Genomic DNA, 20,305 nt, shown 5'->3' on the forward strand with positions numbered 1-20,305 from the left:
ACATCCATCAGATATTCTTCAGGGCCATTTCCAGTCACATCAACGTTGATAATAACACCATATTCATGGGGTTGAATGTCACTTCCCTCAGCAAGCCACATGCACACTTCATCCTTAATGTCAATCTCATCTGCATACTCGTTCATTTCAAAGGAGCTCCAGGATGCCTTGGTCCTAGATTGCCCATCAGACATGCGCTTCAACTGTGATGAAAGTGTAGCGTCGAGCTCAGGGAGGAAGTAGCTAACCGTGTCTCCATCTATTTTGAGGTACCCCTTTGCTTCAAGTTTCTTGGCAACTTCCAAAGAGTTATGGGTAACCCTTTTCATGCAGTGCTCAAAGAAATCTTTCAGGAGTTCTTTCTTTGTTCCCTCACGTTTTCCACAATGGTGAACCCAAGCCTGGGCGTCTTCAATTATTGACCTTTCAACCTCTCCATCTTGAACAGCTGTATCAAATATACATGTACTTCCTTCTTTAGCTTTTGTTTGAATTTCTTTCTCAAAAGCAATGAATAGTTTGCGGCTTAAGGTGACGGTGGTTTGACGTTTAGGGTAATGCACATCCACCATTGGACGGGGTTGTTCCACCATAGCATTGGCTGCCTCAAGTGCTTCGAGTGGATTGTAAAAAGGAACTACCTTGGTGCAAGGGTGAAGGGCATTTTCCAATTTGTGCAGTGTCTTGGGTTTTGCACTGCCCATTGCAGTGAGCATTGACAGTACTTTTTCAATGAAACATGGCGCTTCTTCCATTCTTCCAGTTGTTTCAAGATCGCTGAGGCCTACCAACTCTATACTGGTGCCAATTCTAACCATGATTGTTCGATGTCTGTGGTACTGTGTGGTTAATTTGTGTTGATCGGTTTATGTGGTTTTTCCTCCAGCTCTTCCACAGGCAGTGTCAGTGGATGAGACCAAACTGAGTGAGTGATAATCACCAAAGAATTTATGTCTTATATAGCGATCGGAAAAGTTTCCGTATGGCGCCACCACTTTTTCATTCGAAATAAAATAATATAGTATCTAATTTACCTGATTGATATATCCCTTTTTGTAAAAATGAGTGAAAAAGTGGTGGCGCCATACGGAAAGTTATCCTAGCGATCAACAACAGTCAACAGTACACGTTTTGAAAACGTTGTTTGACTTGAGTTGAGGAGTGATTATTAAAATCACGTATCTCTGTCGTTTTGAAAACTTTCTTACATCATACATGACTCATGAGCCAACACTTACTCTTTGGATGCTATTATTACCGGTATACAAACTTACTTGTGTTGTATTGTGCAATTCTCCAAAATAGTTTCAATTGATGGTGCAATAAATTACACGGGGCTATCCTGCCTGCAAACTGCAGCACAACAACAAGCCCGCTCTCGTCGTACGCAACATATCCTCGATCCCCAGTTTAAACATGTGGGAAATTATTATACGGAAAGGGGTACGTATGGGGGTTTCCCCGTTGATCTTCCCCCCGCCTCCCGAGCAGCACTGGTCGAGAGAGGGTGAATTTTGTTCTGGAAAAATTTATATTTTGTATGAGAATAAAACTGAATAAAAAAGAATAAAGGCTACAAACGTAAACCAATCAATTACTTCATTCTTTTCCTCACAATGATTCGACACAAACTTGCATTAAAAAAATTAAACCTTATTATTTATTTATTATTTTATCCGACCTCGTTTCTCTGTGTAGGTATGAGCTTGCCAGAGTGCAGCCTGGATTTAGGATCAAGGTTGAGGATTAAAATCTCCCATCATGCATCAATTCAAAATGGCCACCAAATTTGGTCAAGCTACTAGTGTACTACAAAAAGCAAACAGCCGTGAAAATTCACGCTGAAATTAGACACAATTTAGCCCCAAAACAGTGTAAATTTTCCGTGCTTTTTGAGAGAAGGTACAATGTACAAATATAAAACAGGCAAGCGACGGTCATCGCAGCTTCCTCCAAAGAAGAAGCTCAAGACTCAGCCGCCGCCACCGGTTGTCGATGGTGAGTTATATTGCGATTGACCTGAAACTCACTCACTAAATAACCCCATACAAATACACACAGTAACAATTCGCCCAGTTTATATAAAAAGCGCGCACTATCTAAACTATATGACCATATTATTCCATATGCATGAAATGCAATATTCAAGAAGAGCAGTTAATGGCGTGTTTTTAATATGGAAGCGCATACATATTGTCTGACTTCAGTTTCAAACTCGTAAAATTGACATCGGTAAAAAAAAAAAACTCACAAAACAGCCGACGCGATGCTGGATTTTCCACCCAGCCAGCCGTGCCAGTCGACTGCTTTTTAAAATATAAACGTTCCAAATAAACAAGGAAAAATCAAAACAACTCACTTTTGTTTCAATCATAAGGAGTTCCGTTCTTAGAAAGAACTTTAATAACTTTACACAACATACTTTTTTTTGTAATCAAATCTGTCTTATTTCTTCATGATTTGTTTGTCTGTGCCCCTGTGGTATTGTAATTTGTATTTGTATTTAGACAACCGTTTTGTTACAGTTAAATTAACATGTAGGCCCCTATATTAGTATTATTATATTTATAGTAGTCATCATGAAATTAAAATCTGCTACAGAGATTAAAAACATATTATATGTAAACAAGAATAATAAAAAAAAGGAGTAGTTGCACAGTTTGATGAGATTCAAGCTAATCATCAGCTAGATTTCACTCACTTTCTGATTCTCATTGCCACAATTAAAATTAAATATTAAAACAAGTTTTATGAAAACTTTCTGTGTTTTTATTCAAAATAGCTGATAAAGTTTACTGTTTTTAAACTTGATAATAATGATGTTTACACTTACAGTGTGTTCATTTTTTTTATTTTTATAAAAAGGACCTTATCCTTCTTTTTGAAACATTTCTCTCAACATTAGCAGTTTTTTTTAAGCTCAATAGATTTTTGGAGGGAGCTAGCCATGCTAGCACAGCTTTGTATTTTTACACTAGGCTAAATAACATGATTTAATTTTCAAATAACGTTTGCGGAAACAAATATTTGAAATTAAACCTCTTTGTCTTGTTAGCAATGCTACTAAAAAAATACTTACAAAAATAGTCCATCAAACAACTTTGCCAATGAAATTTTAAAAGAATTTTGTGCATTTGTGCCATAGAGTTCGAATTCAAAGACTCCAGTAGTGAAGATGAACAACCACCGCCATTACAACTTGGTCGACGGGCTTCAAGCACTGAGGCAATCAGTCCACGTCTCAGTCAAATTTCCCCAAAGGTGGAAAGCCCGAACTCAGGAGATCAGTGGAAGAGTCCTCCATACGCACCTTTCAGTGACTTTGGGGACTCTACTTCTCCAACTGAAGATAAACCCATGATGGGGTTCGGAATGTCATCATCAACAAATTGCTTTTTCCAGACGGACAGCCAGAATTCCGTGGATGGCTCGGCTTCTTTGTCTGTTACGGCATCCCCACCGAAGGAAGAACCTGCCTTTGGTGGTGGCAAATACAGTATTTCAGCACAGAATATGATGGTTTGTGTTCATCCTAAATCCTAAACACTCTTGTACAAATTTACTAGCCTAATGGCAGGCCTGATTAACAATTTCCTCATAGGGTGCCCTTTACCAAGGAGAAAATGCCTTGGTGCCCTTGCCCTTTCAAAAACGAAGCATACAGGCCTGCATCTGTGTCTGTATCTGTCGATTACTGCAACAAACTCCTCACAGGATATATAAGTTGCAGCAAAATGGCAAACGATTTTTAAATGTACAATGTACTAGGCCTCCATCTGTCTCAAAGCTATGGACTGAAATGCCTAATCGCAAGGAGGGCAAAGAATGCTGATTCCAAGCTTGGATATTTTTTTGGGACTAGTGGATTTGTCTTCAATTAAACCCATACTTTATACCAATGTTGACAAAACTGCACTGTACAAGTTTCTTGTAATAATATTCTTTTTTCTAGAATATGTAGATGTCCTCTCGTATATCTATCCATTCCATCATTTCAATTTGTTTTCCTCAGGCCAAGATGGGATTTAAGAAGGGCAAAGGTCTTGGTCGTCTTGGTGAAGGCCGTGTTGATATCGTTGAAGCCTCTAAGCAGCGAGGGAGGAGAGGCTTGGGCCACATCACTGAAGGGTTCGAGGCCCAAGATGATCTGGTGTGGGATGAAAGAGAAGAGGTACTCTAGATTTATCCTTGTATTTCAAGCTTCCACATTCTCCACTTGTGTTTCTAGGGAACTATTAAGTAAGGGTCTTGTTTATTACAAAAAAACAATAAGGCGAAAAAAAATCACAATGAATTGTGTTAGTGAAAGCCCAAAGCTGACATTGGGCGTGGAGGCTGTCCTTGAATAAGATGGTACAAGCCTGCATCATACTTCAAGAAAGGACCTTAATTTTCATTTAAAATAAATCAAAGCTCACATCGTGCTTGCAGGCTGTCCTTAAAGAAGACGGTACTGGCTTGTGGAGAATTTGATGAAGCCACATCGCACACACAATTTGTCAGCAGAGAATTTTAGGAAGCCACAACACAAACACTTAGTCAGCGGAGAATTGTATGAAGCCACAATACACAAACACTTTGTAAGCAAGCAGAGGAAGAAGACATTGCACAGTTTTAAAGAAAAGTCCAATTTGATTAGAGACCTCGACAACTGTTTATAATAAACACTCAATAAATATCACATTTACATTTTTTACAAGTAACTATGAATTCGTTTCTGCTCCCTGTTTGTTGTAGATCTCTGTTCATGAAACCTTCACATGGATGCCGCCCTGTAATGCTATAGAGGAGTATGAGTTGTCCCAATGGCAAGAATGGAAAAGGGAAAAGGTAATACTGAAGAGAAAGTCTACTGAACTTGAGGTCCTCACTTAAGCGATGACAGACAAGGGCTGTGCCAAGTAACTAAAATATATCGTGTTTTTTTCTGGAGATGTTAGATGGCATTATGGTTGGTATGGATAGTTTCTATATGAAAGCTTTACAAATACCATGTTGAGACAGAACTTTAAAAAGATGATTAAGTACGCCACATTCCTTGGCCACATTACAACATAGCATCATGCAGGTATCTTGTTTTGTTTAGCCCGTAGGAAACCAACCTACAATTTTACATCTCTTTCGTTGTTTTTTTTTTTTTCTTTGCTAGAGAAAAGACTTCATCGATGACGAAACCCATTTCTGCAATCCAGATGTACTGAGGAAGCTGTTGAAAGCAAAGGTAGGAACTGATGTATACCTCTACCTGTAAACAGCCCTTGACTCAACTTCTTGTCTTTCTAAACTGCTTTCTTGAGTGCTTCGTTCAATTCCCTATTTCCTTGTGCAAGGTTAACCTGTATTGGCCATAATTATGAATAGCATCTCAGGCCTTGCATTTAAATCTTGAGGGGCAGGCACAGCAATTTCCATCTGGTTTAATGGGGTCTTTCTTTGAGGAAAATTTAAATTGGTATCGGAACTTTGAAAAAGGCACCACAGCAAAAGCACAGGGCACCATTGCAAGTGCTGTGGGTGCCCGGGATTATTTTGAGGCATGGCATCTCTTCAGTGTTCTTATTCTCCAATACTTGTTCCTCGTTTGTAGTCAGCATTCGACAAGCTTGAAGATCCCGAGGAGATGAGGCAAGCAAGGACACGCTCCAATCCTTACGAGACCCTCAGGGGAGGTATCTTTCTCAACAGGGCTGCCATGAAGATGGCCAACATGGACTACGTCTTCAACTTCATGTTCACATCGCCAAAAGATGGGCATGAGGTAGAGATTAATGTTTTCTTTTTAGAGAGAGAAGACAAAATTGAGAAAGGCTTTTGTTTAACATGCATTTCATTACCCCGACCTCAACTCTCATTGGAAAGAGGAAAAGGAACACAACTGTCCACAGAGATTCTTAAATTGTTTAAACTTTAACTAAAGTTATTTGATATCATTATTAAAACCCTTACTGCTTAGCCCCACTTGCCCGCAGGCATCCTAAAATCTTCCACTGTCCTTCCCTTTTTTGTAATTTCCCATCAAAACTTTGATAAGATTTGTTTGCCTGGCCCTGCGAAAAGGGTTACACTGTAACTATGGTTCGACACCCCTATTGGACTTTCCTAATACTAACCCTTATCCTAACCTAACCTTCCCTAGTGTACAGATCACGAAGGGTTATCGAAACATAGGGTGTGAAACAAAGGGGTGTCAGAAGATATAGCAGTCACTGTAAAAAACATCAGTGGCCAACAGTCCTCAAACCTCTGCAATCGGACAACTTCCTGAAGAGGTTGTAGGGTTTGGGGTAATTCAGGATTTGAAAAGTTAATACAAACAGGAGGCCTGTGGATTCTTTAAAAGCAAACAAAATAACTCTAAAAAGAGCAATTCCCTGATAATCTGTGCAAATATGTTATATGCATTGATGTTTACAGAGCCTTAGTTGACTTTAGTGAAGACTTTAGGTGAAGAAGTGTGGTTCAAACATCAGATTAACAACTTGGGTCAGAACAATATTTCTAATGCATGGATGTCTGTCTTCTGTCTTTCACACAGAGATCTTTATGTGGTCACAATGAGATTCTGTACTTTTCGGATATCTGCGCCGGCCCCGGAGGCTTCTCAGAGTACGTCCTGTGGAGGAGGAAGTATAGAACCAAGGGTTTCGGGTTCACCATCAAGGGTCCATGTGACTTCAAGCTGGAGGAATTCTTTGCTGCATCACCGGAGTACTTTGAACCTCATTACGGTGAGGTCACACTTTACACTCTTAACAAAACTAAGGTGATCCCGTGGCTGCTGCTTCCCAGGCGGTATCGTAATTTGGGTGTGATCCCTGGCTTCACGACAGGCTGTCGTGCAACAGCTAAGGGTTAAATGGCTTCTGAATGGCAACCCCCAAAAAGATATTGACAAAATAGGGAGACCGCCAACATAGGGCAAGAAAGCTCAGTTGGTAGAGCGCGGGTACGTTAATCCGGAGGTGTTTGGTTCGAACCCCACCTTAGTCAATTTTTCATTGTTCAACCCCAAATCTTTTGTAATAGTCATGACAAGATTCCATTTTGTTTCTGTGGACAGGTGTCAATGGTGCTGACGGTAATGGGGACATCATGATGAGTGAGAACCAGATTGAATTCCGGAGGTTTGTGTATGAGAACACTGACAACAAGGGGGTGCATTTCGTCATGGCTGATGGGGTAAGAGGCAACATGTGATAGAAAGAAGTTTTGTGAATCCTGCTGGTAAAATTATTGGGAGGGAAACCTCTTTGGCAGGAGTGGTGGCTTTGAGAAGAGCCAATGGAGTTGTCTCAACGTTAAATATAGATCATTAAACATTTGTTGGGGTGTGAGGGTTTTTTGGGGGGTGGGGGAGGGGGGTTGCTGAAAGAAGGTAATTACGAGAGCTCATTCACTTTGAGTCTTGATGGAGTTATTAAATGGTAGAAAATGGAAAAAATATTCTCAACAGCCTTTGACAAAACAACTTCTTCAACAAGGCTCAATATACAGGCAGATAAACAGCCAGACACACACAACAACCAGACAACATGACAAAGATGCTTAACTTGCATCGGGTAAAAAGAATATTATTTGTGTTTTACCAAACACGGAAGTGTGTAAAGAACTGTATACTTGGTACTTTCCCTAAGTCCTGTAAAAAAAAATCTGCAGAAATATGGATTGCTGTTACCATGATTCGGATTGACATATTGTGTCATATGCTTTTAAGCAGATAATTATAAAGTGTGTGTGGATTATTTGTAGGGGTTCTCAGTGGCTGGTCAGGAGAACATTCAAGAAATACTGAGCAAGCAGCTTCTCCTGTGTCAATTTCTTGTTGCACTCTCAATTCTCAGACAAGGTAGGTTCCAAAAGTAATCCGTAAAGAACAAAAATTGGCAAAAAATAGTTAATGGCCCGTTGTTTCAACCCTAGCAGAGTCTTTCTCGAGGTAACACAATTTCCATGGTAATAAAACTTGTTGATACCACATTAACATTGCTAAGGGGTTTACATAGCTCTGCTGCATACACTACTGCCAGTCCATTACATTTTGGAAAGGCCCATCTCTCACAATAAGTGTTTACTTCACAAAGGGTAGGAGTGCCCTGTGCCTTGGTGCCCTGTGTTAGAGGGCAAATACTTGTCCTCATAAAAAAGAAATGTCAAGCCAAACCACAGCTTCTAAGTCCGGTTCATACTTCCTGCGAATGCAAGTTCGCAACAAATAATTTAGAGAATAAGAGTTGACTTTTGCTCAACTCATGATGAAGATGAGGATGATGATGATGAGGATGATGATGATGAGGATGATGATGATGATGAGGATGATGATGAACCAGGCTTTGTTACGGGATGTTGATCCAGACAACTGGAGTAGCCCCTTAACGTTCCCAATTGGCCTACTGAAAAACCTTAATTACATGACTTTCTTCATATAATTATTGCAGGTGGTAGTTTTGTATGCAAGACCTTTGATCTCTTCACTCCGTTCAGCATCGGACTCATCTATCTTTTGTACAGAGCTTTCTACAAAGTGTGTTTGTTTAAACCAGTCACAAGCAGGCCTGCCAATTCGGAACGGTAAGGCTCCAATGAGTAATCTCTGGTTCTTCTGTTATAGTCGGTGCATATACGTTTGTCTGTTCAAGGGTTGATTTAGACTCCAGCCCAGCGTGCAAACACTAGACAAGAAGGCTGCATGCTAGTCAGACCAGGGGTGGATTTCACAAAGGTAGTCCTAACTTAGGACTAGTCCTAGGCAATGCTAAGAGATAGGACCGGTCCTAAGTTAGGACCAGTAACTCATCCTAACTTAGGACTGGTCCTATCTCTTAGCATTGCCTAGGACTAGTCCTAAGTTAGGACTACCTTTGTGAAATCCACCCCTGAGCCCAATTTGTAAGCAGTGAATATTGCTGAACAAATATTCTGCTAAGCAAGAACGAGCAGGGTACTAGTCACAGACGATAGTTGTGAAATGGTATTTGAGCTGGTAATATTTTTCTGGTAAGCATATTGTTGTGCTTAGCTGCTTTGTGTGCTTTTAAAGCAGCTCCATGAAATTGGGCCCAAGGTAGCGCTAAGAATAATTGTCTGACCAATTACATTTAATTGAAATTTCTTCATTATGTTCACTACAGATGTCCTCTTCCCTAAAGGCATTTACCACCTGGCACTATACATGTAGGTTGTATCTATTGAAGATTAATTGATATTAATTAACAACAACAACAAACTACAACTGTCCATTTTTCTTTTTCTGTAGTTACATTGTGTGCAAAGGAATGCGGTCTGGTGCCCACCTCATCCATGATTACATGTTTGAGCTGAACAAGCAGATGAACAGACTAAAGAACAGCAGTGATGACATCTTGGAGGTGGTACCCCTAGAGGTCATCAAAGCTGATGAGCAGTTTACTCAGTACATTACTAAGCAAAATGAACTGTAAGATATATAATTATTTACAGCAAATGAACATTTGCTACTCAATAATTAGCATTCAGTGGTGCACAAAACAATTCAAGGCTAAACATTCTGCTATGCATAATGGCTGGCCGAAATGGTGCCCTGTCTGGGATGTTTTCCTATACTACGTTACACTCATACAATCGAGTACAGAAGTACCCCAACCCCCTCAGAAATCCTCTCAAGAATTTGTGAGATTCCCAGAACACAATGAAGACACAGTGTGGTTGTGGGGGGGGGGGGGACGCACACCATGCCACAACAAAATGTGTGACTCGGGTAGAAGTTAGGGGGTAAATTAATTCTACAGTCCTCTACTAAGTTACTTTGAAAGGTTTTGTTAATTGTTTTTTTGCAATTGTAACATTTTGCGAAACATTTAAGGGTGGTTGGGCATTAATTGATTAAGTTTCTTTCAAAAAGTTGGAGGCCAGGATTTAAATAGAAAGAAATCAATTGCCGTGAAAGAAACTCACATGTAATGTTTCAAATTGTCTCAAAAACAGTTTACAATTTTCCCTACTAATTTTGTTATCCTCTTGAACCATCAGCCAAGCTCAAACTCAGGCCCAAGGTCTTGCCAAGATTCAAGCGTTCGTCCGTAACACCAAGCTGTTAGAGCCGAGGCAGGCTGAGATGAGAGATGAGTGCCTTAGGTTATGGGGGGTTAGTATGTCAACTTTTAGTGATCAATTGCTTCATTTTCTCTGATTGAAAGCTTCTTATTAACACTCCTACTGTTTAACCTCAATGTCATCCACTGGTTTCTAATAATAAGATATGCCAAATGCATCTACACAGTACACAATCAACCCTCCTACTGTCTGATCATTCAGTATCATCCACTGTGGTTTTTAATGATAAACTAAATGCAAGCCTGCAATGTAATAGCATGTGGTGAATGCATCCTCACAGTAGACAGTCAACCCTCCTTCTGTCTGACCATTCAATCTCATCCACTTTGGTTTATAAGTGACAGATGCACTAGGCCAGCCTGCAATGTGCTACTGTGCTTCTAAATTATGTGTAATTGGTCTTTCCATAGCTTTTTAACTGCATGAATGCTGTACTGCAGATCTACTGAAGTTAAACTCCTGGGAGTAGGATGGTCGTAATGTCCATAAAGCCCATCATCATGGTCTTTCTTATTCTTATTAAAGTTACATGAGCGTTTTTGTTGGTAAGCCTTTTCTATTTGATCACGTTATAGGTACCAGGGGAGACAAGGTCAACACCTAAGCTTCCAGACCCAATGACAAAGTTTAATCAACTCAATAAGGTAGGCGTTTTGAGACCAATTAAGAACTCACTTCATGGCAGTGAAAGTTAATAATGAAAAATTTCCTTGATCCACTAAGCAAACAAAAAGGCGAGTAGTCCCTGCAATTTCCTACCTTCTGCCCAGGTAGTAGTTAATAAGCAAGACGGTTCTTTTCAGAACAGAGAAATCTCAAAATTTCTGAAAATCTACTCCAAAAATATACACATGGTGTCATCGCAAACAAAATTGAAATCTACATCAATACCTCACCACGCAATGCCTCAAATCTCATATTTTCCAGTTGCATTATGAACTGAAAACTTCAAGTTGTTAGATGTGTTTAAGAAATTTCATGAAGAACAGGTTGAGACAGGTTAAAAAAACATCCACTGCAAGGTGTGTACTCAACATTTTATTGTGTTTTTTTCTGAACAGGATGCGAGCAACGACTACTTCCAGCACACTCCAATGATACTAGACAGAGAGAGTCTATGTAGAAATATCCGCAGTATCTTTGACTACCGCTGTATGGTGTCTAGTGGGGAGAGAATCTACGTCATTGGGATAGGGGTCAGTCTAACTCAATGACTCAACCTCTAATGGGATCACAAAAGTCGTACCTCAAAAATTAATGTTGTGAAATAATATTTTCACTGGCTTAGAATTGCATTACAGACCCTGAGAAACAGCTGAAAGTAATTACAGTTGGAAGACAAAACCTATCTCAGTATGTTCAAATTCAATTCAAATTAAAAAAATTATTTATCCTAGGTAAGCGATTACAAAAGATTGGGCTGCTCCATAATAATAAACAATTTTGTTAAAGTACAAAGTAGGGCGACACGACAATAAAACGGAAGTAAACAAAATAGCGAATACATCCATGTTCATTACCTTACATGTAGGTGACTTCCACACATCATGAAATAATAGTAAGGATACAATAGCTCAACAAACACACCAAACATAGCAAAACAAAACAGATGAAATCGAGTAAAGCTGTTGAGCTGGCCAAATGATGATGGTCCCCACTTGTCCAGCACCCTCTTTTTTAAATATTAAGTTCATTCTACCTTGCTGTGTATTCGTCTATAAAACAAGACAGTTCAATGATGAAAGTTGCTGCCTGGTGAGTTATTTGCTTTCCTTACATCAGTTTATACAAAGTCATGCCCAATATTCTTGGTGATTTCCTGATAGCAAACACTTTATTTCTGACTGAGACATCGATAATGAAAAACAGAATTCTAGTCATGTTTTTGTTAAATTTGTCTTTTAACAGAGATCACATGTATTCCAGTGGAATGGAAGGCCTGCCACTAAATGGACCAAGTTTGACAAGAGGTGTAACCTGAGACTACCTGGAGATACGCTGTTTGAAGCCGAGCTGGTAGAGGAACTGAGAGGCGAGGTGGGTCAAGGTTAATTTACAAACCTTTGGGCTGGCCTTCCACTGCTTATAATTACCGGAATTTCAACCCCTTGGAATATCCACACTTGACTTGGTTTATAAGTGTGCACAGATGTTCCCTTTTAGGGTTTCTGTAATGCACCACTTAACAAGTACGGAGTTGGTTTAAACAGATCAAAGTTTCGGTCGTGCCACATTTCAGCTTGGTTCTGATCAACTTCTAGCATTCAGAGTTTTTTGTTGCTAATGTTCCTTCCTCTGTGGTGTAAGTAAAGAGCAATCCTTTCCAGCTCACAGAGCCTAAATGATGGAGGAGCACACATTCTCCCCAGTCGAGGGATGATTCAAAATAAGTTTCCAAGAAGCCCTCATCTTTCTAGTCCTCCAGTTTTGGCCATATTTTTGATTAAATTCAATAAATAAATAAATCAATCGATCAACCAATCATACCCATCATAGATTGAAACCTTAAAAGGTTTAGATGCGAACAATATTTTCAAGGTGATGCTGACAACCTTGTGACGTAGTAAGTTGCTTTAGAAGTTCTTTGTAAATGAGGTTTTGTTTATATATACAGGGCTCTGGACAGAGAAAGTCTTATGCTCTACATATGCTGGATGCAATGTGGCTTGGAGGAGAGGATGTAAGACATCTCCATTTCACTGAGAGGTAAGATTACTCATCTACTACTGCATGATCCAAAGTCTGCTCAGAGACTTGCAAGAGGATGCCGACCCCAGCCATGATTACCTAATCGGCTCAAGACAGAGCAGCTGGAAAAAAGGCTTGTGGTCCCCTGCAAAGCAGTTGCTTTGGATGACGATGACATTAGGTGTCCGCTTCTACTGATGCTCTACACAGGTTGTTGCCCCTCGTCAATAACAGTCAACATTAGCCCTGCATGCTGTTGCTCTGGTTGTGGTGCCTCTTCACAAGTTTCCCATAGACTATCCATTGGAAGTGCCCTTGGCAAATGAAAAAACCTTTCTACGGGCTGGAATTACAAGGAGGCTAAGCATGCCATGGCCTTCTTTGCCCCTGGTCTTGGCTTTGGTGCCCCTTTAGAAGTTTCCTATAGACCTTAAGATTCTCAAATGAAAATGGCGTTGCCCTCTTCAATATATCCTGATGATGATGGCTGAAAGTTCAACAACAGTAATCAAACCACAGCATGGTTGGTGTCATTGTCAATCTTTTCTGATCCCCTTTCCTCAGAATCATCAAGGCTGAGTTGTTTGTCAAGGCTATACACAAGCCCACCAAGGCTAGCCAGACACCATTGAGGGTCAAGGAAGTCTACCGGTTTGAGGAGATTAATAAGATCTTCGACAGGTGAGAAAAAAGATCGATGGCCGCTGATTTCATAATGTCTAGAATAAGTATTGTCGCCTAGTTACTGAATCACAACTTCTGATTTGTGCAATTCATAACCACAGATGTAAACCATTGTTTATTTGAGAAAGATTATCTGTTGCCAGCTTGGTGTTTACATGTATGTCCCCTTGTGGGAGTTTACCGAGTTCCCTTGACTGGAAGATCATCTTAACAAACAAAATGACCATCACTTGAACATCTGTACACAATTCCTGCAAACTAGGGTTGGTTTCCTGTTTGAAAATGTATTAATTATAATTATGTTAGGGAACCAAGCAAGTGAAACATAGCATTCACTGACCAGAAATTCAACTGTTACCAGAAACAGTATGCGGTGTTATAATTTTTCTGTAACCTTAACAATCTTCCTTATAATAATAATAACAAATTCTTAAAGCCATCTTGAAACCAATCCAACAATTTCCTGTCTTCTTCTTTAATTTTTTGTCTACACTGCAGACTTGAATTCAAGCAAATAAAGGGTTCCGGACGGCAGCAACGATTGTGCTTCAGAAACAACGCAGACAGACACTTCATTCCCGCAGGGGTGTATCTCATTAAAACTATCAACGGTAAGCTGAAATGGATATTAATATAAACCACTGCTGAATTGAAGGTCCACTTTTAATATACTGACCCATAAGACAAATGAGATAAATGCTTGTTCAAATAAAAACAATTTACAAAAAACAATGTTGAACTGTATAGAATGCTTTTTCTCTATTGCCACAAGTCTGGTCTTGTGGCAACAATTCGAGTCCAGTAAACATTTTCAGTTCCATGCCCTTGTGGGGGCCCTACAGTGTGTGATAAAGTACTGCTATCTTGTACACTTCCTAGACAAATGCCAATAACATTAAAGCACAATGTTACAAATCGACCACCAAACCTCAACAACATACATGTAGACAGTCATAGAAAAACATACGTCAATGACGTTGGTGTTATTCTCTCATCAGAGCCATGGACAATGCATTGGAGTAGGACGAATCAGAGAAAGTATTTCTACAACGCCAACACAAGAGAGTCTAGGTTTGACTGCCCACCAGTCTCAATCTCATCATTCAGGTATGTGCACTCTTTCTGATGTCTTGCCCATCATGTAAACAATGTGGTTGTTCTCGATACTAAGTCCGTCTCAAGTTACTCAGTTGTTTTCCTTCATGCACTTCTTCGATTGGGAAAATGAAAGTTGTTATTGGAACCTTGCAGAGAGTACCACTTCAAAAGCACAGGGCACCTCGGGAATTGCAATTTAAATAGTCACACATCAAGTGGTAAAAACCTCGCTCAACATTCTTGGATTAATGCATCACTTCAATAACCCCTGAAACAAACTTACAACACAACTTGTAACTGCAATGTAGTGTAGTTCTAATATGATTTTTTTCTTTGTATGTGTTACTCTAGAGCTTGTCACTTGAACAGACTGATGTGGGTGTGGGAAGAAGGAGTTCAAATTCACGAGAGTCAGACGGTATACGATCAAGAGAAACTCTCAAAAGATGATTTATTGGACCTCGTCAACAGGCAGCGGAAACCAGAATGAGACAACCCCCCCCCAACCTCTACCGAGCCAAAGTGCTTCAGATCTCAAAGAGTCAGATGCCATTACGACAAAGAGAGACTTCCCAAGGGTTACTTACTGGACCTCTCTGAGAGGCAGTTTAACCCAACTCCCCCCTCTGCCCTCAACTCTTTACTCACTCTAACCTCCTTGGTGTTTGGCTCAAGGAGATTCAGACACCCACCGCGAGAAACTTTCCAAAATCAAATCACTGGCTGAGCCAGTGGAAACCTGAATAAGACCCAGCCATCCCAGTCATGTATGCTTCGTTTTTGAAAGGGCAAGGGTACCAAGGCATTTTTCTCCTTGGTAAAGGGCACTGTATGAGGAAATTGTAAATATCTACTGGATCATTTCAAGGACACCAAGGCAATGACCAGGGGGCTTGGAGGCAATCGCCTTCAGTGCCTCCATGAAGTATCGGGCTTACCATCCCATCCCACCTGCCACTTTCTGGTGTTGGATTCCGACAAATGGCAAAGACAGACACATGGTGCACCAAGTCAAACTCCCTTAAAAGAAAATGTACTGGGCCTGATCCCCAGACCCCCCCCCCCCCCAAGAGCAGTAGGGAGAACAGTCGGTAGGGAGGCCTCACGTTATCCAAGAAGCTGTGAATATCATTTTCTTTCCAGTAGACCAAGTGCTGATAGCGAGCTCTGCTGGGAGCCCATTTTTTTATCTTATATTTAAATCAGGGTAAATTATTGATTTTTGTTGTAAATCCTAACAAAATCTTACTTGGTTTCCTCCATCGACAAAATGGATGGGGACAATTCATGGCTTCCAAAAAAATAATGGTGGACTGCTAAAGAGGTAAATTCTAAACTGTGGTCGCGCTGTGGAGTTCAATACCTTCACCCATAATGAAACAGCCTGGGTTATATAGTCTGGTCTCCCATTGATGCATTCATTATCCTTGCAGTGACACATTACGGCACACAGGGAACCAAACAAAGATGGCTGCATCGTTTAATAAGAAGCTCTATAATTATTGTGCACCACAACTATTTGTGAGTAATTGCTACCACAGAAGTTACAAAAGCCAATAATGGGTGCTAGATTAACCAACATGGCACAAAAACTTGCTAAGCACAAAAAAACTTTTGCTTAATGCAAAAATACGTTACCAGCCCGAGTACCATAAAGTTACCATCGCTGCAACTGGTGTCCCAGCCATTTCTTGCTTAGCCAAGAAATTTGCTGAGCAGAGATTTCTGATAAGCAGCTTTATAAAATTAACCCATAAGTTCATTCACTGATAGTTATCAGGTTATTGAATATCCAAACTTTGGAAGGGGAATTTTTATTTGCAAAATACCAAGCTCAATACTGTTATTTCTGTGAAATAGAATGTTTTATGCTGCACACTGCATACTGTATATTTTGCAATCAAGCAGTATTTCATCATTTGTAGTGTAAGTCCCTCTAGATACGTAGAGATGATTCATATTTTGTCCTTTTAAGGGTAGCAAGTATTTGGGAAGTCAACTCTGTAGATTTTGTTATGTCTTGTTTTTTTTATATACACAGTGTGCCATTATGGCCGATGTAGAATATACGTTATGGATGATTATGCACCTGACTACTGTGTAATAATCTTTCTTTTTCGTTAGTTTTACACAGTCTTGTTGAGGAGAAATCCAGATATTGTCTGAAATAATTAACATCAAGAAATCGGAATCGAACTGTAAAAAAAGATCTTGTATCGGCCTGTGTCAATATTTTGTGTGTGTGGAAAAGTGTACACTCATTCCAATCCTCTAGTCTTCTTGAAACATCTAATTATAATGACCCCTGGTACATGTACATAACAATGGACTCTCACAATTTTTAAGTTATTGTGTTCGTAAGTAAAGCATGCATTCAGTAATCATTTTTCTCAAATACATTTAGAATAAGGGCCTAATTTCATAGTCCCACTTATAAGCGCACAAAATTAGCTCAGCAGTGCAAAATTATGCTTCCTGGTAAATGTAGTTATAGTTACACTACAGCCCTATGGTCATGTCCCGACAACCCTAGTGTATTTTCCTTACCCTACACGTACCCTGTTCCTGAATATAGGGTTGTCGAAACAAACTTGGATTGGGGGGGGGGAGGGGGGTCGGAACAGAGGGGTGTCAGAACTAACTGGGGGGGGGGGGGTTGGAATATAGAGCAGTCACCCATGGACTCATGTGAGCAAAGTGTCAAAGCATGCACAATAGAACAGAGTGCAACAGCTGTATAGCTGTGTGCTCCAATCACTCACTATGGCCAGGTTAAACATGATACCTCCATGATCTATCAAGAATCTATCCAAGTACTTCCAGAGGATTTGTCTCCATAGCTGTTATTTCCCATTCCTTGATTGCCTCTTTGCTTTTGTTCTTTTGTCTGCCGGTGGGCAGATGTCCCAAACATGTATTTCACTCATGTGTAACCTTTTCGCTCTCAAGTCTGGATGAAGTAAGAGACTTTATTCAGCTTAAGGGTTTAATCACAGTCGGTGAATTTCAAGGTATAGAAATATATCGGTATACATGTAATTCCTACTGAATTTTTCATTTCTGGGAAAACCAATTAGAGGTTTGTTTTTTTTGTCCTGGATGTGAGTCATACTTATTCACATAAATCATGTTTTTCAGCTTTGTATAGCAGATTGTCTTCATATTTCGAATAATACTCCCGTTTTTATATATCTTTTTTACATTCGATGGGTGACTTAAAGTTCTCATTATTTTTTACGACAGGTATGCAGAGAGTTATGTTTGAATTATGAGACCCATTTATATAGCACCTTGTCAAGGTTTTACACGCTGATGCGGCGCAATTTGCTGCTAATTTGCCAACCATGCCAGAAACACAAGGTTAAAGCCCTTTTCTTTTACAGAAAAATGGTTACGCATTACACAACACACTGAACCTACGCTTTACACCCCATCCGAAGGATTAAGTAATTAAGGTTAGGTGTATTTCTCAAGGGCATAAGTGTCATTACCAGGATCGAAATCCTCACACAGAAGACACCTGAACTTGGTGCACTAGATCACTCGCCTATGACAAAGTTGATTTGATAGGCAATATGCATGTTTTAAAGTCATGTTTACAAACAAAATAAAAAAGGACAACATCTTGCAGTTAAAAACATACAAATTGTTTGTATCATTGCGTGTAATGCTATGGAAAGTTTACTTTTTGCTCAAGACAAAAGTCAATATAAGATCGTTAATGTGTTTGGAAATCTTCACAGCAGTGTTGGTTTTCTGATTAATCTTTTTGGGGGCTTTTGGTTTTATTTATTGGACTCCGCCACTCTCTACCCCTAAACTAGCTAACTGTGTATGCACAATGTACAACCCATGAGCTTTGCAAACAAGTACATTGGTACAATCCATTGTATTAATTTATGTATAATCATTGAAATTACTGTTAGCCCAGACATGGCTAATACTGTCAATATTTTTGAAAGAGTTATTCCCGTAAAAATGACTGGGAAAATTAGAAAAAGCAAGTTTTTGAAAAGCTAGAAATTTATATAAGCACAGGCCTAGTACTTCATCCCTGCTCATTGCCTTTGTGGTCACTGAAATGTTCCAATAGAAATTTACGACTTCCTCAGTGAGGTGCCCATCCCTTGAAATCCAAGCTTCAGGCCTGTAAACAAGTACACGTACAATGGGAAAGCATCATTTCAGGACATGACCCTTTTGGTCGAGTGGAAGTAGGTCGCATCTTGCGTCCGTTTGCGGCCCACTACAGGCATTTCGGTTCAAGTCGCCTGCGACATCCTCCCTAAAGGGTTGTTAACAGGCATACCTCTTGCCAGCTTTGGCCTTTATAGTTTAGGTCACAAATGGGTCAGAGGTGGGGGCTTGTGATGCACCAAATTTGCCACCGATAAAACAGCTGAATTGCACCCCGTGGGTGAAAGAGTGAAATAACAAGACTCGCCTCTCTCTACATCACTCAAAAGGACCAACGTCTAGATGACGAATAATAAGAATAAACCATTCTCATATAGCCCATATCATCATGAGGTCCCTATGAGCTGTCAGTATTTTCCTACATAGATATAATGTGGAGCTGTGTTTGAAGTATGAGACCTATCACCTATTTCTTTACGTATTTGTAGCACTGTAATGGTTTACAAGGTGCTGTAGTGCAATGTTGCTTGAAACGAAATATGAATTGCCTCTCTGAACCTTCTGGGTCAAACATTTCAGAGGACTTACAGATGCTGCAATAAATTCAAACTTGCCATAATTCTGTCCGATTCTAATGGGAGGAATCCGACACTACTTTGTGATTGTTTATAATATTGTTATGCCAATAAATTGGCTTGATGGTAAGAAGCCCACATGTGTCAAAGTTTCAGCTTCCCTGTTGATGAGTTGAAAAATTCGTTGTGTAAGCTCTAACATCTCCAATAATTTTTGGAAGAAAAATGAGACTGCTTCTCCCTCCCCACCCCCTGTGTTTAATTAAATAAAAACAAAATAAGTAAATGCAGTGAAATTCTACAATCGATGAACAAAGAAAATTGCTAAGAAGTATTTTCTACTTAACAGCTTTTTGAAATTATGCCCAGGTATAGATTGGCCTAGGCCATTGCCCTTAAAAATGTTCCAGAAAATGCACAGTTCGCTCACAAGAATGAAGTATCGGCCTGTAATTGTACACAGGGTTGTACCAGGTCTGGATCTACTACACTAGAGTAGCTTTGTTGTATTTTACTTTTAGTTTACATTCATGTATATGATAATCTGATACAAATCAAATTGTTCCTTTAATTTACAAGTAAATATCTGTCGAGGTTGAAAGCGAAAGTTAAGTACAAGTTAAACCCTGAAATATATGGGCAATAGATCACATTTGGAAATAAATGGCTTCGCCAGTGACTATATGGGCCGGCTTTGGCCGGAACATCAGAAAGACCCACTCTTCAACACTGTAGCCATAAGTCACTTGATTCTCACAGGGCTAGAGCATTGTAGTATTCTGTTATAGTAAACACTGAATGAACACAAACCAAATGAAGTGTGTATTAAAAACTAAACCTGTAGGGCACAGTAACTTGAAGGTTTTGTATTAAAAACTTTGGCTTATTAAAGATTGGCCTCTGGTTCAAAACCATTATGCTGTTTTGTCCACGCTGGTCTGACTACCAATCCACATTTATTACACTGATATGAAAATGGGAGGGTAGTAAATGACTATTTTGGGCTTCCAGCCTCAGTTCGATCACAAGTGTTG

The 20,305-nt window shown here is 39.8% G+C and overlaps 1 protein-coding gene across 1 annotated transcript; it reads left to right on the plus strand.

The window, feature by feature from the left end:
- Positions 1 to 1,731: 1,731 nt before the first annotated feature.
- Positions 1,732 to 15,399, plus strand: LOC117294994 (cap-specific mRNA (nucleoside-2'-O-)-methyltransferase 1-like). The gene is made up of 20 exons (XM_033777561.1): positions 1,732 to 1,998; positions 3,146 to 3,519; positions 4,013 to 4,171; positions 4,738 to 4,830; positions 5,150 to 5,221; positions 5,588 to 5,758; positions 6,536 to 6,728; positions 7,061 to 7,179; positions 7,750 to 7,846; positions 8,436 to 8,568; positions 9,254 to 9,433; positions 10,006 to 10,120; positions 10,665 to 10,733; positions 11,151 to 11,285; positions 11,998 to 12,126; positions 12,704 to 12,795; positions 13,342 to 13,458; positions 13,960 to 14,072; positions 14,460 to 14,568; positions 14,911 to 15,399. Exons 1-20 carry the CDS (start codon positions 1,908 to 1,910, stop codon positions 15,047 to 15,049), a joined length of 2,700 nt encoding a protein of 899 aa, XP_033633452.1. The 5' UTR covers positions 1,732 to 1,907; the 3' UTR covers positions 15,050 to 15,399.
- The last annotated feature ends 4,906 nt before the right edge of the window (positions 15,400 to 20,305 follow it).

Source organism: Asterias rubens, chromosome 1 (assembly GCF_902459465.1).
Source record: "Asterias rubens chromosome 1, eAstRub1.3, whole genome shotgun sequence".
Lineage (NCBI taxonomy): Eukaryota > Metazoa > Echinodermata > Asteroidea > Forcipulatida > Asteriidae > Asterias > Asterias rubens.

Excerpts from the sequence above, each read along its gene's own strand:
- LOC117294994 (XM_033777561.1), top strand. The coding sequence starts at position 1,908 with ATGTACAAATATAAAACAGGCAAGCGACGGTCATCGCAGCTTCCTCCA. Across the intron at positions 11,286-11,997 it reads TCTACGTCATTGGGATAGGG|AGATCACATGTATTCCAGTG; the intron begins GTCAGTCTAACT and ends GTCTTTTAACAG. Across the intron at positions 14,569-14,910 it reads GTCTCAATCTCATCATTCAG|AGCTTGTCACTTGAACAGAC; the intron begins GTATGTGCACTC and ends GTGTTACTCTAG.